Consider the following 20,683-nt stretch of genomic DNA (forward strand, 5'->3'; position numbering starts at 1 on the left):
CTTGTTAATATGGTCTTTGTTAGGTTCTTTCCATACCCATTTTGATGAATTTTTTGTCATAAATGGATGCTGAATTTTGTCAGATGCTTTTTCTGCATTAATTGATATGATCATATGACTTTCATCTTTCATTCTGTTACTGTGCTGTATCACATTGACTGATTTGCTGATATTCAGCCAGCCTTGCATTCCTGGAATAAATGCCATTTGCTCATGGTGTATGATTCTTCCAATGTATTTTAATTCATTTTGCTGATATTTTGTTCAGGATTTTCATGTCTGTGTTCATTAGAGTTACTGGTTTATAATTTGTTTTTCTTGTGGTGATCCTTGTCTACTTTTGGTTTCAAGGTAATGCTGGCCTTGGAAAATGAGTTTACAGGAGTTCCTTCTTCTATGGTTTAGAAGAGTTTGAGAAGGTTTGATGTGAATTCTTCTTTGAATGTTTTGTAGAATTCACCAGTAAAGCTGTCTGGTACTGGACTTTTGCTTTTTGGAAGGGTTTTGATTGATTACTCATTCAGTCTCCTTGCTAGTAATTGGTCTGTATGGATTTTCTGTTTTATCATAATTCAGTCTGGGAAGGTTGCGTGTTTATAGGAACTTATTCATTTCTTCTAGACTGGTTGTTCAATTTGTTGTTTCATTCTTGTAGTAATCTCTTTTAGTCCCTTGTGTTTCTATGGTGTTAGTTGTAGTGTCTCTTTCATTTCTATCGTATTTGTTTGAATCTTCTCCTTTTTTTCTCTGCATCAGTCTAGCTAAAGGGTTGACTGTTTTGTTTATCTTGTTTTTTGGCCACATGCACAGCTTGTGAGGTCTTAGTTCTTTGACTGGGATTGAACCCTGGCACCCTGCAGTGGAAATACAGAGTCCTAAGCACTGGTGGTATGCTGCGATTCATGGGGTTGCAAAGAGTCAGACACAATTGAGTGACTGAACTGAACTGAACTGAAGCACTGGGCTACTGAGGAATTCCCATTCTGTGTATCTTCTTTAAAGAAACAACTTTTTGATTCATCTTTCCTCTTATCTATTTACTCTCTATTTCATTTATTTCTACTCTAATCTTTTCCCCTTCCTTCTACTAACTTTGGGCTTTGTTTGTTCTTCTTATTCTGGTTCCATCAGGTGTAAAATTCAGTTGTTTATCTGAGACTTGTTTATTGAAGCAGGCATTTATTACTGTGAATTTCCCTTTTAGAACCAGTTTTGCTGCATTCCATAAATTTTGGTATGTTATATTTTCATTTTCCTTTGTCTCAGGATATTTTTTTATTTCTCTTTTGATGCATTGGTTGGTCAGTAGTGTATTTTTTGATCTCATATTTGTGAATTTTCAAATTTTTCTGGTGTTTTCTGGTTTCATACCATCATGGCTGGAAAAGTTGTACAATATGATTTCAGTCTTCTTAAATTTATTAAGACTTATTTTGTGCTCTAATGTATGATCTGTCTTAGAGAATGTTGCATGTGCATTTATTAAGCATATGTATACTGTTGCTTTTGGATGACTGTTCTATAAATATTTGTTAACCCACCTGGTTTAATGTGTCATTTAAGGGCTGTGTTTCCTTATGACTTTTCTGTGTCAATGATCTATCCAATGATGTAAGTGATATGAAACTCCCTTACTAGACTGGGACACCTTCCTGAAGATACTGGTGCTCTAGCAAAGGGAAAGTCCAAAGATGGAGACCACATCCTTGGTTAGTGTTCCAGCACTCTCCTGAATGTATGTGTTAAATTGGATGCCTGCCCTGCAGGCTGAGTTTCTGTTTCTATTTACCTATTCTTTAATGGCTTATTTAGCTCTTTATTTTCGGTTGTGCGGCATCTTCATTGTTGCGCACAGGCTCTCTCTGGGCGTGGCGAGCGAGGGCCGCTCGCTGTTGCAGGGCGTGGGCTTCCCATTGCAGCGGCTTCTCCTGTGCAGGGCACATGCTCCTGCTGCATGGGCTCCATTAGCTGCAGCGTGCAGGCTCTCGGGCTCAGGGGCTTCAGGAGCTGTGGCGTTCAAGCTCAGTAGTCATGGCTCAGAAGCCGCTGGAGCACGTGGGCTCAGAAGTAGTGGAACACAGGCTCAGTTGCCCCATGTCATGTGGAATCCTCCTGGACTGTGTCCCCTGCATTGGCAGGGGATTCTCAACTACTGTACCACTAGGGAAGATCTGAGCTTTTAATATAAGCAGGAAAGCCTCCTTCATTTTTTAAGTCTGGAAACCATAGACTGTCTCTTAGCTGGGCCCTGGGGTTCAAGCACATGACCTCTTTGAGAGGGCTTTCCCAGATCTCTACAGTCTTGTGGGTCTCAAGATAGGAACACCAATGGTTTTCAAAGTTTGATTCTTTTTTTTTTTTTTTTTTAGGGATTAATCTCTCAAGTGTGTGGGATGCCCACTGTGGGCTTCAAAACCTCAGCTCCTCAAGAAGAAACTCCAGGTTTTGAGTTCCTTCTCCATTATGGGTTGCTGCACCACTAGTAGGGTTTATGGTGGGATTGCATCCCAGCCCCTTGCACCCACTTTGATATGGTTTTCCTGTTTGCCCATTGTGTAGTCATCATTCACCCGGGCCATGGGGCTTATTTGACAGGAAATTCTTGTGTATAAAGCTGTAGACTTACTGTGTCTGAGGGAGGAGATGAGTTTGGGATTTTCTTATGTCACCATTTTGAACTAAGACTTCTATTTAACATTTTGAAAAGATTTATAATCCCTTGCAATAACAAGCCTGTAAAAATCTTTTTAAAAAATTTAACTATCATTAATACTAGCACATTGTAAATCATTCACGTGGTTAAAAAAATGTAGGAGAACATGAATTCTCCCATCCTAGATTACAATTCCCTAGTCACTTTCAGTTCAGGTCAGTCACTCAATTGTGTCAGACTCTTTGCAACCCCATGGACCGCAGCACATCAGGCTTCCCATCCTTCACCAACTCCCGGAGCTTGCTCAAATTCATGTACATCGAGTCCATGATGCATACAACCATCTCTTCCTCTGTCATCCCCTTCTCCTGCGCTCAATCTTTTCCAGCATCAGGGTCTTTTCAAATGAGTCAATTCTTCACATCAGGTTCCCAAAATATTGGAGCTTCAGCTTTGGCATCAGTCCTTCCAACGAATATTCCAGACTGATTTCCTTTAGAATGGACTCTTTTGATCTCCCTGCTCTCGAAGGTACTCTCAAGAGTCTTCTCCAAAAGAAGATTGATTCAAAAGCATCAGTTCTTTGGTGCTCAGCTTTCTTTATGGTTAAACTCTCACATCTATGCATGACTACTGGAAAAACCAGTAGTTTTGACTAGATGGACATTTGTTGGTAAAGTAATGTCTCTGCTTTTTAATATGCTGTCTAGATTTGTTATAGCTTTTCATCCAAGGAGCAAGTGTCTTTTAATTTCACGGCTGTAGTCACCATCTGCAGTGATTTTGGAGCCCAAGAAAATAAAGTCTGTCACTGTTGGCGTTGTTTCCCCATCTATGTGCATGGAGTGATGAGATTGGATGCCATGATCTGTTTTATGAACGTTGAGTTCTAAGCCAGCTTTTTCACTCTCCTCTTTCACTTTCATCAGGAGGCTTTTCAGTTCCTCTTTGCTTTCTGCCATAAGGATGGTGTCATATGTGCATCTGAGGTTATTGATATTTCTCCCTGAAATCTTGATTCCTGCATGTGCTTCATGCAGCCTGGCATTTCGCACAATGTACTCTGCGTATAAGTTAAATAAGCAAGGTAAGATTGCAGCCATGAAATTAAAAGACGCTTACTCCTTGGAAGAAAAGTTATGACCAACCTAGATAGCATATTCAAAAGCAGAGGCATTACTTTGCTGACTAAGGTCTGTCTAGTCAAGGCTATGGTTTTTCCTGTGGTCATGTATGGATGTGAGAGTTGGACTGTGAAGAAGGCTGAGCACTGAAGAATTGATGCTTTTCAACTGTGGTGTTGGAGAAGACTCTTGAGAGTCCCTTGGACTGCAAGGAGATCCAACCAGTCCATTCAGAAGGAGATCAGCCCGGGATTTCTTTGGAAGGAATGATGCTAAAGCTGAAACTCCAGTACTTTGGCCACCTCATGCGAAGAGTTGACTCATTGGAAAAGACTCTGATGCTGGGAGAGATTGGGGGCAGAAGGAGAAGGGGATGACAGAGGATGAGATGGCTGGATGGCATCACGGACTCGATGGACGCGAGTCTGGGTGAACTCCAGGAGTTGGTGATGGACAGGGAGGCCTGGCGTGCTGCAATTCATGGGGTCGCAAAGAGTTGGACATGACTGAGTGACTGCACTGAACTGAACTGAAGAATATACATCCTTGATGTACTTCTTTCCCATTTGGAACCAGTCTGTTGATCCATGTGTGGTTCTAACTGTTGTTTCTTGACCTGCATACAGATTTCTCAGGAGGGAAGTAAGATGGTAAGCAAGGGAAGTAAGGTATTCTCCTCTCTTTAAGAATTTTCCGCAGTTTGTTGTGATCCACAGTCAAAGGCTTTAACATAGTCAATGAAGCAGAAGTAGATGTTGTTTTGGAATTGTCTTGTTTTGATGATCTAACAGATGTTGGCAATTTGATCTCCCGTTCCTTTGCCTTTTCTCAATTCAGTTTGAATATCTGGAAGTTCTCTGTTCACGTACTGTTAAAGCCTAGCTTGGAGAATTTGACCATTACTTTACTAGCGTGTGAGATAAATGCAATTGTGCAGTAGTTTGAACATTCTTTGGCATTGCCTTTCTTTGGGATTGGACTTTTCTAGTCCTGTGGCCACTGCTGAGTTTTCCAAATTTGCTGGCTTATTGAGTGTAGTGCTTTAACAACGTCATCTTTTAGAATTTGAAATAACTTTGCTGAAATTCCATCACTTCCACTATCTATGTTTGTAGTGATGCTTCCTAAGACCCACTTGACTTCGCACCCAGAATGTCTGGTTCTAGGTGAGTTATCTGTTTCGTTAAGATCCTTTTTTATATAGTTCTTCTGTGTATTCTTGACATCTCTTCTTAATATATCTTCTGCTTCTGTTAGGTCCATACCGTTTCTGTCCTTTATTGTACCTATCTTTGCATGAAATGTCCCCTTGGTATCTCTAACTTTCTTGAAGAGATCTCTAGTCTTTCCCATTCTATTGTTTTTCTCTATTTCTTTGCATTGATCACTGAAGAAGGCTTTCTTATATCTTCTTGCTAGGCTTTGTAACTGCATTTAGAGGGATATATCTTTCCTTTTCTCCTGTACCTTTTGCTTCTCTTCTTTCCTCAGCTCTTTGTAAGCCCTTTATCAACAACCATTTTGCCTTTTTGCATTTCTTCTTCTTTGGGGTGGTCTTGATCCCTGCCTCCTGTGCAATGTCACAAATATCCATCCACAGTTCTTCAGGAACTCTATATCAGATCTAATCCTTTGAATCTATTTGTCACTTCCACTGTTTAATCGTAAGGGTTTTGATTTAGGTCATACCTGAATATTCTAGTGGTTTTCCCTACTTTCTTCAATTTAAGTCTGTATTTTGCAGTAAGGGCTTCATGGTCTGAGTCCGGTCTTGTTTTTGCTGCCTGTATAGAACTTCTCCATCTTTGGCTGCAAGGAATATAATCAGTCTGATTTCGGTATTGACCATCTGGTGATGTCTATGTGTAGAGTCATCTGTTGTGTTGCTGGAAGAGGGTGTTTGCTATGACCAGTGCATTCTCTTGGTGAAAATCTGTTAGCCTTTGCCCTGCTTCATTTTGTACTCCAAAGCCAAACTTGTCTGTTAGTCCCTTTACTTAGAAGGAAACACAGTTACCAGTTTCTTATATGTTTTTTCAGAAATATTCTGAGCAAACATTCATAAAAATATACCTCCCTCTCCCTTTTTTTAAGTGATGGAAGTTTACTTGTTAAAATTGAAATTAGATAGTTGAGGAAATTATGACTGCACTTGATGTTCCAAATCGTCTCTAAATCCCCAAGCAGTTGATCCCCAGGGTATTTTGTGGGCCAGAATTTTATTTCCATTTGTTTGTGTGTCATTGATTGACCTTCCTTCCTTCAGAAAGTTTCATTTACCTGTATTTTTTGGTACTTTTTGTCTTTATTTTTATTTGGAGGATAATTGCTTTACAATGTTGTATTAGTTTCTGCTGTATAGCAACATGAATCAGCTTAGTCCTTATTTCTTTGTCACACAAAATTTTGCCATTTCTAGTCTTCCCCACTTTACTTTTTTCATTTAGCAAATTAGCTAGTGTGAATCTATTTCATTATTTTGTAACAGTTGCATGGTATCCTATTAGAGGGATGTACCATAATGTATCAGTTTTTTACCAATAGAATTTTTTGTTTTTAAAAGTCTTTGCAGTTAGTATGTTTAATATTCTTTACATGTATCTTTACCTACATATGTGATATGGTTAAATTTAAGACTTTTGAACAGGAGAGTGATAATAGTTAATAAATAGAATTAGGGTGACCAAGACAAAAATACTTTTACTTGATTTTCATAAACTATTTCCCTTTTGTTCTTTAATGAGGGTTGTTTTCCCTGTTAGATTAACTGTACTTCTTCCCCACTGAAAGGGAATTTTTACTCTAGTTTATCAGTCATGTAGTACTTGGGATCTTTCTTTCCTTGGCCTCTGAGTTTTTGTAGATATTTTGCATTCCCCTTTTTTACCCTTCTTCTACTGTCTCCATCTGTTATTCATCTGTCTCAGTTACTGTACAGAAATGTCTTAGGAATTTCAGGCAATTGTAGTTGTGTTTCTTAAGCTAAGATTTAGGCCATTTTGCTTGTTCTTTGGGGTCCCTTGCATTTGTAGGTGAAAGGATCAATTAATCAGAAATTGCCTCTTTTTGTTTTTATTTTTCTAACATTTTTATCCTTTTTAGAAATCTCCAATCTCATCAATATTTAAATTCACAGACTCTACCTAAAGTTTAGTTGATCTGTATATGTTAAATGTGACTCAAATATTCCTTTAATATTCTTTTGTATCTAATATCTTAGCCTCTTTCTCTAGGATATCTCATTGCAAAGGAATACTTAATCCTTTGGGAGTAAAAGAATACTCTCTGAATAGATATTTACTGAGCAGTGTGAAAATCAGTGCTTTACTCTTGGATGATTTTCTCATCATCAATTCTCTTGAGGTATAAGTAAGGTAAGAGTTAATCTCTAAAGGTTTAATAGTAATCTGTAATTTAGAATGGCAGATACTCAAAGATAGAAGTAAAGCAAGTGGTAGGGAGGCTTAGGGAAATGAGAAACTAAATTGTTAAATATTTTAGTGCAATGTGAAGTTGATAAAACTCTGATAAGACTTGAGGTCTAGTCTAATTCAAAGCCATCATTTTCTGATAAGAAAAATATTTAGAGGTATTGTCAGAGACTTGCTCCAACTCACAGGCTGTACCCAGAGTACCTGATTGCTCCCCTACTTTTGTTTGGGGGTGTAATTGCTTGACTGTTTACAATAGTAGTTAAAATGTGTCAGACAACAAAGGAAATTTTTTCAGTTTTTAATGCCATAGCCTTTAAAAAATTTTGATTGGTGGAAAATTGCTTTACCATATTGTGTTATTTTCTGCCATACAGCAATATGTATCAGTCATAATTAAATATATATTCCCTCCCTCTTGAGTCTTCTTCCCAGCACCCCATCCTTCCTTCTAGGTCATCACAAAGCACCAGGCTGGGCTCTCAGTGTCATATAGCAATTTCCTACCATGCATCTGTTTTACACATGATAGTGTATATATGTTAGCGCCACTTTCTCAATTTATACCACCTTCACCTTCCCCCACTCTGTTCATAAGTCCATACTCTGCTAGGTTCATGAGTACCATTTTTCTGGATTCCATATATATGTGTTAATACCAGATATTTGTCCTTCTCTTTCCAGCAAAGGGAATTGATCCCTTTTATATATTCATATTTTAAAGCACAATATATTATACTCAATGACTTGAAATAACTATTTCTGAAAATGTAGGTAAATAGAATCATTTTCTTTCAGATATACTCAGAAAGTAATTGTGTTTGTTGTCAAATAAGGTATTTCTGTGTCATCTATTTCTCTATAGCTTTTTACAGAAAAAATTTTTATATGTTGCTCTTTTTTCTACTTAATATTTTGAAATATTGTTTATCCAAATGTTCAGTTTCCTGAAAGTTATTTTTTACACAGTTATACAAAAGCCTTTGTCAGAACTGTGAGAAAAGAATTGATAGATAGCAGCACTGCTGTTAGTGATCCTGCTGAAGCAAAGCAGTAGCACAGCGACTGTCTCCTGATACCTTCTTAACTGTTGTTTTTCGTGTGTGGTTATATTGTAAAGAAAAGGGAGGATTCACCAAATCTACTTTTGTGCTTTGAACTCCCATAGAGAACTTTTGGTATTTCTGGTAAAGATAAAGACGCTCTAGGAAAACTCCTTGCAGGAGAAATGTTTGTTTATATGTCTGCTTTCTGAGTCTTCAGTCTCTTCTACAGCCATACTGTTAAAGGCTTCACGCAGGTGAAGCATAGGGCAGCTGATCGTGTTTACATTTGGTGGCCAACTTGTCTTGCCCTTCCCTATTTGCACCTGTTCAGGTTTACACCTAGCAGCTGTCAATGTTCATAAGCTCTATGATTACGCAAAAAAAGAACATTTGATCAGTATTATTACTGATCAGTGAATTCTTTTGGCATGCATAAAATAGTACAGGGAAGAAATTGTGGAAATTCTGATTCTTTTCTGTTCTCAGGATTGTTACAGTAAATATCATCTCAGTAAAATATAGTAAATTCAGTTGTCTAGTGTGAGTGAACATTATGATATATATTAATTATGTATTATTCATCCTCAGTTTTAAACAATTAGGACAAAATGTAAAATAATAAACTCTGGTGAGTGAAGTGAAAGTTGCTCAGTTGTTTCTGACTCTTTGCAACCCAATGGACTATTCTCTGGCCATGGAATTCTCCAGGCCAAAGTACTGGGGCGGTAGCTGTTCCTTTCTCCAGGTAATCTTCCCCAACCCCAGGATTGAACCCAGGTCTCCCGCATTGCAGGTGGATACTTTACTGGAAGTATGCTGATAAAGATGGGCTGAATATAATTCTATCATTTATTGTAGTGATGGTACATCAGCTTGAAGTATCTTATAATAATTATAAAAAATTACTGCTTAACAAAAAGTTTGGTTGATTGATTTCCAAGTAATACAGTTTTTGATACTTTAGATCAGAATTTCTCAGCCTTAGCACTACTAACATTTTGGGCCAGGTAATTACCTCTGTGTGGGAATGTCCTGTGAATTATCCCATGTTTAGCAGAAACAGTGGAAACAATGGCAGACTTTATTTTTGGGGGCTCCAAAACCACTGCAGATGGTGACTGCAGCCATGAAATTGAAAGATGCTTACTCCTTGGAAGAAAAGCTATGACCAATCTAGACAGCACATTAAAAAGCAGAGACATTACTTTGCCAACAAAGGTCCACCTAGTCAAGGCTATGGTTTTTCCAGTAGTCATGTATGGATGTGAAAGTTGGACAATAAAGAAAGCTGAGCACCAAAGAATTGATGCTTTTGAACTGTGGTGTTGGAAAAGACCTTTGAGAGTCCCTTGAACAGCAAGGAGATCCAACCAGTCAATCCTAAAGGAAGTCAGTCCTGAATATTTATTGAAAGGACTGATGTTGAAGCTGAAACTCCAATACTTTGGCCACCTGATGTGCAGAACTGACTCATTTGAAAAGGCCTTGATTCTGGGAAAAATTGAAGGCAGAGGAGAAGGGGATGACAGAGGATGAGATGGTTGGATGGCATCACCGACTCAATGGACATGAGTTTGAGTAAACTGTGGGAGTTGGTGATGGACAGGTAGGCCGGCATGCTGCAGACCCTGGGACCGCAAAAAGTTGGACACAACTGAGCAACTGAACTGAGTAACTGACTGAGCAGCATCCCTGCCTAGACTCTTATCTATGTGATATCAGTAGCACTCTTGATTATGACAACCAAAAGTGTCTCTTAAGCATTGTCAAATGTTTCCTAATAGATGAGGAGTATCACAGTGTCACCTCTGCCTGGGAACTACTGTTTTAGACTATGGAAAAGAGCTCTGATGGATCTAATCATTTAGAATCATTTCATCATCTTCTGGGCATTTTTTTCTTCTCTGTTCACTTCAACTTTTTTTTTTTTTTTACTATAGTGTATGCATTGATTTTCAGTGGTAGTAATCTTTCCCCTACCTGGTTAACTTTGTTATACATTGGAAGATATCCTCTGATAAATGGCCTTAAGCTAAAAGACATACCTGCTGATTGATATTCTCCCATAGGTGAGCGTATTGTGGTGGAGGTCATGTTAGTACACTCTGTTATTATATCTGGGCTGTTTTTGGCCACAAAGAATTGCTTGGATAGTGTTAGTTTAGAACTTGAGGTGAAGGTAGTTTTCTTAACACAGAGAGTCAGAATGAGAGGCCATTATAGGAGTGTAAGTATCAGATCCGGATGCTCTGGCCACAGCTGAAATCTGGAAACGGATGGTTCTTGGATACTACTTTTATTTTAATGAACATATTTTTTAAGATGGTTTGAATAAATGGATTTCTACCAAGTTTTATGTAGTAGCTTTAATAATGAATAATAACTCATGATCAAAGGGTGAATTCTTTCAACTGAAAAGTAATGTTGTTTTTTTTTTTAATTTTTTATTTTTTTTTATTTTATTTTTTTTAAATAATTTAGTTTTTTTATTTTTTAAATTTTAAAATCTTTAATTCTTACATGCATTCCCAAACATGAACCCCCTCCCACCTCCCTCCCCATAACATCTTTCTGGGTCATCCCCATGCACCAGCCCCAAGCATGCTGCATCCTGCGTCAGACATAGACTGGCGATTCAATTCACATGATAGTATACATGTTAGAATGTCATTCTCCCAAATCATCCCACCCTCTCCCAAAAAGTCCGTTATACACATCTGTGTCTCTTTCCCTGTCTTGCATACAGGGTCGTCATTGCCATCTTCCTAAATTCCATATATATGTGTTAGTATACTGTATTTGTGTTTTTCTTTCTGGCTTACTTCACTCTGTATAATCGGCTCCAGTTTCATCCATCTCATCAGAACTGATTCAAATGAATTCTTTTTAACGGCTGAGTAATACTCCATTGTGTATATGTGCCACAGCTTTCTTATCCATTCATCTGCTGATGGACATCTAGGTTGTTTCCATGTCCTGGCTATTATAAACAGTGCTGCGGTGAACATTGGGGTACATGTGTCTCTTTCAATTCTGGTTTCCTCGGTGTGTATGCCCAGCAGTGGGATTGCTGGGTCATAAGGTAGTTCTATTTGCAATGGGATCTAATTAAAATTAAAAGCTTCTGCACAACAAAGGAAAATATAAGCAAGGTGAAAAGACAGCCTTCTGAATGGGAGAAAATAATAGCAAATGAAGCAACTGACAAACAACTAATCTCAAAAATATACAAGCAACTTATGCAGCTCAATTCCAGAAAAATAAACGACCCAATCAAAAAATGGGCCAAAGAACTAAATAGACATTTCTCCAAAGAAGACATACGGATGGCTAACAAACACATGAAAAGATGCTCAACATCACTCATTATTAGAGAAATGCAAATCAAAACCACAATGAGGTACCACTTCACACCAGTCAGAATGGCTGCGATCCAAAAATCTGCAAGCAATAATTGCTGGAGAGGGTGTGGAGAAAAGGGAACCCTCCTACACTGTTGGTGGGAATGCAAACTAGTACAGCCACTATGGAGAACAGTGTGGAGATTCCTTAAAAAATTGCAAATAGAAAAGTAATGTTAATTTTCAACTATTTTGTACTTCATCTTATTTTGAAAGTTTAAAACACCTTACTATTTGTCTATACAGTTATACAATTGTGAGGCATTTATTTTAAATTTTTATCATCTGGCTAAATGTAAAACATGCCATCTATTTATAATAATATAAATATATGTGACTCAGAAATATTTACTAGAAATGAATACTCTAAAAATACCTTTTACTGCCACACATACTCATAGATAATTATATACACATTCACTTATTAAAAACAATTGTTTACAATTATCGAAAGCTAAGTATTCAGAACTTTCCATGCATTATCTCATTTAATCCTCACAACTACACCTTCATGCTGCTCATGAGGGAATAGAAAAGTTCATTGAATTTACATAATTTGAAAAGTTCATTGAAGTTACATAATTTATACATAATATATATATTTAAATACTTGCCATATGCCAGACTTTGCTTTGTTTTCTTTACTTTTTGTTTTGAAATTATTTGACTTAAAAACAGTGTTCATCTGTATTTCTTACCCAGCTTTCCCTAATTTTATTAATTTAGATAACTAGAGTACAATTATTAAAATTATAAAATCAGAAAATTTATATTGGTACAATACTATTAATCATAAACTACATGTCTTATATGAATTCTACCAGTTTTTCTGTTAATGTCCTTTTCTGTTTTAAAATTCAATCTGAAAAAAAAAAAAAACCAACAGTCTGATCCCACATTACATTTATTGTTTTATCTCCTTAGTCTTCAACCTATGGCATTTCCTCAGTCTTTCCTTGTCTGTCATGACCTTGATACTTGATGCTGCTGCTGCTAAGTCGCTTCAGCTGTGTCCGACTCTGTGCGACCCCATAGATGGCAGCCCACCAGGTTCCTCTGTCCATGGATTTTCCAGGCAAGAGTACTGGAGTGGGGTGCCATTGCCTTCACCCTGATACCTGATGAATACTGGTCAATTATGTATATGGTCTCGCAGTTTGAGTTTGTCTGATGTTTTCTCATGATTCAACAGAGGTTATGTTTTGGGCAAGAATACCACAGAGGTGATATGCTCTTCTAAGGACATCAGAGGATACATGATATTGATACGTTTTATTTTTGGTGATTTAGTTTCTTTACTGTGAAGTTACTATTTTGCCCTTTCTTAATTAGTAACTATCTCAAGGAGATACTTTTGAGTTTATGCAAATATCTTGTTTCTCTTCAGACTTATCTACTGCTTTTAGCATCCTTTGGTGCACATGTATTTTAAACTTTCTTCTTTGAGCTGTTCTAACAATTTGGCAGGCCAATGATTGTTTTTTGGATTATTCAGTATTACAGAGATATTACCTTCCTCCTCTTTAACTTCCAAGTTGATGGCTAGGATTCTTTTCAGTTTTGCTTGTGCTCAGCAGAGGACAATAGTAAATAAACTCTGAATTCAATAATATTTAACTTAAAAAGGAAAATTTGAAAAGCCAGTCCTTGTTAATTTAAGCATATAACTTAAAATCCTCTCTAGAGTAACAAAGGCTAGAGTGGATTTGTTAAATTTCTTTAAAATGAAAAGAAAGGTATCTATGAGATAAACGTGGACTAGTTGACCAAATTTTGGGTTACTGAAACTAAGAAATACCTATTAAAACATGAGAAAAAAAACTTTTATCCTAAGCCAGTATAAGAGAAGAGTACTTTACATATGAGAAGAATACTCAGCCACCTAGGAGATCATACTGGCTAGAAGTATATATCTAAAATTAAAACACTTGAAATAAAATAATACATGAATAATGTATATAATAGAACTTCTAAGGCAAATGGCTGCATAAGCATGTTTTTTTTTAAAAGAGATAAATTTTTTCCAGGTTTTCCTGGTGACTCAATGGTAAAAGAATCTGTGCGTCAATGTAGGAGACTCAAGTTTGATCCATGGGTCAGTAAGATCCCCTGGAGGAGGAAATGGCAACCCACTCCAGTATTCTTTCCTGGAGGATCCCATGGACAGAGGACCTTGGCAAAGCTATGGTCCATAGGGTTGCAAGGAGTCAGGCACAACTGTACAACTGAACACAAAAACTTTTCCCACTTGAATGAACAGGAATAAAAGAGAAACTTGCACTTTTACTGAAACTGAAAAAGAGCCCCCAGCCTGATACTACTAGCTCTAGTTCTACTCTTGTGTACAACCAGATTTGAATTTTGTTTTATTTTTGGACAATGTTATGAGAAATAAACTATTTGTGCTTTAATTCTATAGAATAGAGTCACAAAGGTGGATTGGTAGATTCAAATATTAATATATGTATATTTTTTATTTTATTAAATATTTTCAGGAAGAGTAATCTAAATGAGCAATATGTAAGAGTTTGCAGATTATGCCTTCTGGGTGTTCCTTATTTTCGTCTTGAGTGAAGTTACATCAACAGAATGATATATGCCCAGAGTTCATAAGCTATTATCCTATGACAAGTAATGACTTTTATTCATTGAGCTCATATATGCCAGGTACTCAGCTAAAATGCTTATCTATTTTATGTCCCAAATTACTTTTGCTGTGGACTACAGAGGCAATTTTAAAAACAAATCCTTTCATTATTTTTTTAAAATAATACATTTACAAACTTAGTTACAAAATGAATGAGTCACAAGAATGAAATGTACAGCATGGGGAATATACACAATAATACTATAATATCTTTATATGATGACAGGTGGTAACTAGACTTCCTGTGGTGTGATCATTTGGTAATATATAGAAATATTGAATCACTATGTCACATACCTAGAATTCACATAGTGTTGTAGGTCAATTATACACCAATTAAAAATTTCAAAACATCATTGAGAAGCCTCCGTAATACATTTAAACAGAACATTTTAGAATTATCTGAAACAATAGATTACCAGCTATAACTTTTTAAAATAGCCTTTTCCAGTAAACTCTACATTTTCATATTTTTAAAATAAATGTCTTTTTTTATATACTTAGTAAAATGAAACTTGTTGGTGAAGATAGTTTGTAGAGGAAGTTATCAGCCATGTACCTTGCTGTCAAACAGCCATATGTCTCAAAGCTTATTAGTAACTGATGCCCTAAAACTTGCCTTTTAAGCATTAGTTCCATGTAGCCATCAGAACCAACTATGCCTGTCCATATTGAATGCTGATAAAGAGAAAAAAAATTCTTTATGAGCCTACTAGTTATCAGTCAGTTCAGTCCAGTTCCTCAGTCATTTCCGGCTCTTTGCAACCCCATGAACTGCAGCACGAAAGGGCTCCCTGTCCATCACCAACTCCTGGAGTTTACTCAAACTCATGTCCATGGAGTCAGTGATACCATGCAACCATCTCATCCTCTGTCATCTCCTTCTCCTCCTGCGTTCAATCTTTCCCAGCATCAGGGTCTTTTCAATGAATCAGTTCTTCATATCAGGTGGCCAAAGTATTGGAGTTTCACCTTCAGTATCAGTCCTTCCAGTAATATTCAGGACTGATTTCCTTTAGGATGGACTGGTTGGATCTCCTTGCAATCCAAGGGACTCTCAAGTCTTCTCCAACACCGCAGTTCAAAAGCATCTATTCTTTGGCACTAAGCTTTCTTTATAGTTCAACTCTCACATCCATACATGCCTACTGGAAAAACCATACCTTTGACTAGATGGACCTTTGCTGGCAAAGTAATGTCTCTGCTTTTTAATAAGCTGTCTAGGTTGGTCATAGCTTTTCTTCCAAGGAATAAGTGTCTTTTAATTTCATGGTTGCAGTCACCATCTGCAGTGATTTTGGAGCCCCCAAAATAAAAGTCTGACGCTGTTTCCACTGTTTCCCCATCTATTTGCCATGAAGTTATGGGACCAGATGCCATGATCTTCATTTTCTGAATGTTGAGTTTTAAGCCAACTTTTTCACTCTTCTCTTTCACTTCCATCAAAGGCTCTTAAGTTCTTTGCTTTCTGCCGTAAGGGTGGTGTCACCTGCATATCTGAGGTTATTGATATTTCTCCCAGCAATCTTGATTCCAGCTTGTGCTTCATCCAGTCCAGCATTTCTTATGATGTACTTTGCATAGAAGTTAAATAAGCAGGGTGACAATAAACAGCGTTGACATACTCCTTTCCCGATCTGGAACTAGTCTGTTGTTTCATGTCCATTTCTAAGTGTTGCTTCCTGACCTGCATACAGATTTCTCAAGAGACAGGTCAGGTGGTCTGGTATTCCCATCTCTTTAAGAATTTTCCACAGTTTGTTATGATCTACATAGTCAAAGGCTTCTGCATAGTTAGTGAAGCAGAAGTAGATGTTTTTCTGGAACTCTCTTGCTTTTTCAGTGATCAAACAGATGTTGGCAATTTGATCTCTGGTTCTTCTACCTTTTCTAAATCTAGCTTGAACATGTGGAAGTTCACAGTTCACGTACTGTTGAAACCTGGCTTGGAGAATTTTGAGCATTACTTTGCTAGTGTGTGAGATGAGTGCAATTGTGCAGTAGTTTGAGCATTCTTTGGCATTGCTTTTCTTTGGGACTGAAATGAAAACTGACCTTATCCAGTCCTGTGATCACTGCTGAGTTTTCCAAATTTGCTGGCATATTGAGTGCAGCACTTTCACAGCATCATCTTTTAGGTGCTCAATCCACTAGCCTTGTTCATAGTGATACTTGCTAGTTATAGCAGTACCATTTTCTATGGAGGTGATTGACAGCAATGTCAGAATATGAAGAGAAGTTTTTGAATTGTGTATGACTGGAAAACTTACTGAAAGTGCTCTATTAATGATGCTGTTGTGTCAATCTGAGATTTCTTTTACCCTATGTATCTATCTTTAAAAAATCATATACATACCATATGGATTCAATAATTTAAAGATTAATCTTGCATTATTTTAATTGGCCAGTGTTTTATTTTACCTTTCTAAATTTAAGTATGCTTGATTTGCAGTGTCGTGTTAATTTCTGCTATACGGCAAAGTGACTTAGTTATACATGTGTATTACTTTTTCATGTTCTTTTCCTTTGTGGTTTATTATAGGATATTGAATATAGTTCTTTATGCTTTGCAGTAGGACCTTGTTTTTCCATTACATGTGTACATATACATGTATAATATGTATGTATATATGTAATAGTTTGCATTATGTATATGTATGTGCATTTATATAATAGTTGTATCTCCAGTCACAAACTCCCAACTCACCCTTCCCACTCACCCACAACCCGTGGCAAACACAAGAATGTTCTTTATGTCTGTGGGTCTGTTTGTGTTTTGTAGATATGTTCATGTATGTCATGTTTTAGAGTCTACATATTGGTGATATCACCTGATATTTGTCTTTCTCTGATTTACTTCACTTAGTATGATAATCTCTAGGTTCATCCATGTTTCTGCAAATGGGATATTTCATTCTTTTTATGGCTGGGTTTTATTCCACTGTGTGGAAGACTTTAATCACCTGTTGATAGACATTTAGGTTGTTTCTATGTCTTGGCTGTTGGTTTTGTGCTAGTATGAACAAGAACATAGTGGTGCTTGTATCTTTTCAAATTATAGTTTTGTCTGGATATACATCCAGGAGTGGGATTGCTGGAATGATATGGCAACTCCATTTTCAGTTGTATGAATAACCTCTGTACTGTTTTCCATAGAGGCTGCACTAATTTACATTTCCACCTGTAATATTGGAAAGTTCCCTTTTATCCACATACTCTCCAGCATTTGTTATTTGCAGACTTTAAATGATGGTCATTCTGACTGGTGTGAGGTAGTACTTAATTGTAGTTTTGATATGCATCTCTCTAATAATTAGCAATGATGAGCATCTTTTCATATGTTGATATGAACATATCAATAGTTTTAAATAGTTTTAATGAAATAGTGTTTTTTTTAATTTTTTTTATTTTTTTATTTTTTAAATTTTAAAATCTTTAATTCTTACATGCGTTCCCAAACATGAACTCCCCTCCCACCTCCCTCCCCATAACATCTCTCTGGGTCATCCCCATGCACCAGCCCCAAGCATGCTGTATCCTGCGTCAGACATAGACTGGCGATTCAATTCTTACATGATAGTATACATGTTAGAATGCCATTCTCCCAAATCATCCCACCCTCTCCCTCTCCCTCTGAGTCCAAAAGTCCGCTCTACACATCTGTGTCTTTTTTCCTGTCTTGCATACAGGGTCGTCATTGCCATCTTCCTAAATTCCATATATATGTGTTAGTACACTGTATTGGTGTTTTTCTTTCTGGCTTACTTCACTCTGTATAATCGGCTCCAGTTTCATCCATCTCATCAGAACTGATTCAAATGAATTCTTTTTAACGGCTGAGTAATACTCCATTGTGTATATGTACCACAGCTTTCTTATCCATTCATCTGCTGATGGACATCTAGGTTGTTTCCATGTCCTGGCTATTATAAACAGTGCTGCGATGAACATTGGGGTACATGTGTCTCTTTCAATTCTGGTTTCCTCGGTGTGTATGCCCAGCAGTGGGATTGCTGGGTCATAAGGTAGTTCTATTTGCAATTTTTTAAGGAATCTCCACACTGTTCTCCATAGTGGCTGTACTAGTTTGCATTCCCACCAACAGTGTAGGAGGGTTCCCTTTTCCCCACACCCTCTCCAGCATTTATTGCTTGCAGATTTTTGGATCGCAGCCATTCTGACTGGTGTGAAGTGGTACCTCATTGTGGTTTTGATTTGCATTTCTCTAATAATGAGTGATGTTGAGCATCTTTTCATGTGTTTGTTAGCCATCCGTATGTCTTCTTTGGAGAAATGTCTATTTAGCCACTTGTAAAAGAATGAAACTAGATCACTTTCTAACACCGCACACAAAAATAAACTCAAAATGGATTAAAGATCTAAATGTAAGACCAGAAACTATAAAACTCCTAGAGGAGAACATAGGCAAAATACTCTCAGACATAAATCACAGCAGGATCCTCTATGATCCACCTCCCAGAATTCTGGAAATAAAAGCAAAAATAAACAAATGGGATCTAATTAAAATTAAAAGTTTCTGCACAACAGATGAAAATATAAGCAAGGTGAAAAGACAGCCTTCTGAATGGGAGAAAATAATAGCAAATGAAGCAACTGACAAACAACTAATCTCAAAAATATACAAGGAACTCCTGCAGCTCAATTCCAGAAAAATAAACGACCCAATCAAAAAATGAAATAGTGTTAAATGAAATCAAATTGTTTTTCTTAGAAAACATGTAGTAATTACGTGAATCGCCTATAGAATTCCGTACAAAAATCTTTCTATGGTTAAATTATTTAAATAATAAAAGTTTACTCATGGTTGATGTATGAATAGTATTCTTTTTGTCTCTTCCTAGATATGTGTACTCATTTAAGCAACTGTGAACTTCACAGTTTCCTTGCTTAATTGTGGTATTAGTGTATGCAGACTATTAAAATGATCATAACCTATTCTAGATTTTTAAAAATTATAAGATATAACTGACATATAACATTATATTAGTTTCAGGTGTACATATAATGATTCAACATTTGTATTAGTGTGAAATGCACACCATGGTAAGTTCAGTTAATATCCTTGTCACACAGTTATAAATATTTTTCCATGTGATGAGGACTTTTAAGATCTGTTTTCTTCTTGCTGTTGTTCAGTCGCCCAAGTTGTGGCCAATGCTTTGCGACCCCGTGGATTATAGCACTCCCCCTCCCTGTCCCTGACCATCTCCTGGAGTTTGCCCAAGTTCATGTCCACTGCATCGATGATGCCATCCAGCCATGTCATCCACTGATGCCCTCTTCTCTTCTACCGTCAATTTTTCCCAGCATCAGGGACTTTTCAATGAGTCAGCTGTTTGCATCTGTTGACCAAAATACTGGAACTTTAGCTTCAGCATCAGTCCTTCCAATGAGTATTCAGAGTTTATTTTCCTAAGATTGACTGGTTTGACCTCCTTGTTGTCCAGGGGACTTTCAGATATCTTCCCCAACACCACAGTTCAAAAGCATTAATTCTTTGGTATTCTGCCCTCTTTACCGTCCAGCTCTCACAACCGTACGTGACCACTGGGAAGACCATAAACTTGACTATACGGACCTTTGTTGGTGGAGTGATGTTTCTGCTTTTCAACACACTGTCTAGGTTTGTCATAGCTTTCTTGCTGTGAAGCAGTCGCCTTCTGATTTCATGGCTGCCGACGCCATCCACAGTGATTTTAGAGCCCAAGAAGAAGAAATCTGTCGTTGCTTTCACCTTTTCCCTTTCTGTTTGCCATCAAATAATGGGATCAGATGCCATGATCTAAGTTTTTTTAAAATTGAGTTTTAAGCCAGCTCTTTCCCTCTCCTCCTTCACTCTCATCAAGAGGCTCTTTAGTTCCTCTTTGCTTTCTGCCATTAGAGTGGTATCATCTACATATCTGAGGTTGTTTCTCCTCTGTTTTCTTAGCAACTTTCAAATGTACAATGAAATATTATTAAGAATAGTCACCATGCAGTCCATTACATCCTATCACATATTTGTTTTAGAATTGTAAGTTCTTAACTTTTGACTCCTTCATTCATTTCCATTCTAGATTTTAATATCAACATAAACTATTATAATAAGATCTATATAAATAGTACCCAAAATCGCTAAGAAAGTTAATAAAAATGCTTAGAAGTCAAGTCCTTATAAATGGATCATATTAAAGCCATTTTGAGACCATAGTTCAAACTAGACTGTAAGATAAACTGTAAAATATATTTGTGTTTTTGGGAGGACTCACTGTATTGGGAATTACCCGATCAGATTCATGGATGCTTAAGACCTAGAAGTATGTTGCTATTTGGATTTCGAAGACAGGGTTACATTTCACTATAATTTGGTCATATTTTCTT

General features: G+C 37.0%; 1 protein-coding gene across 32 annotated transcripts in view; it reads left to right on the forward strand.

Moving 5' to 3' along the window:
* Positions 1 to 20,683, forward strand: part of BAZ2B (bromodomain adjacent to zinc finger domain 2B) — a 325,416-nt gene that overhangs the window by 154,143 nt on the left and 150,590 nt on the right. For 27 of the 32 annotated variants that reach the window (XM_042244893.1, XM_042244899.1, XM_042244894.1 and 24 more), the window contains exon 3: positions 2,370 to 2,442. The exons of the other annotated variants lie outside the window; for them this stretch is intronic. In XM_042244893.1, the coding sequence (XP_042100827.1) occupies positions 2,394 to 2,442 (49 nt within the window). In that variant the 5' untranslated portion in view covers positions 2,370 to 2,393. The remainder of the gene's footprint in view (positions 1 to 2,369; positions 2,443 to 20,683) is intronic. 32 annotated transcript variants of the gene reach the window in all.

The sequence above is a fragment of the Ovis aries genome, chromosome 2 (assembly GCF_016772045.2).
Source record: "Ovis aries strain OAR_USU_Benz2616 breed Rambouillet chromosome 2, ARS-UI_Ramb_v3.0, whole genome shotgun sequence".
Lineage (NCBI taxonomy): Eukaryota > Metazoa > Chordata > Mammalia > Artiodactyla > Bovidae > Ovis > Ovis aries.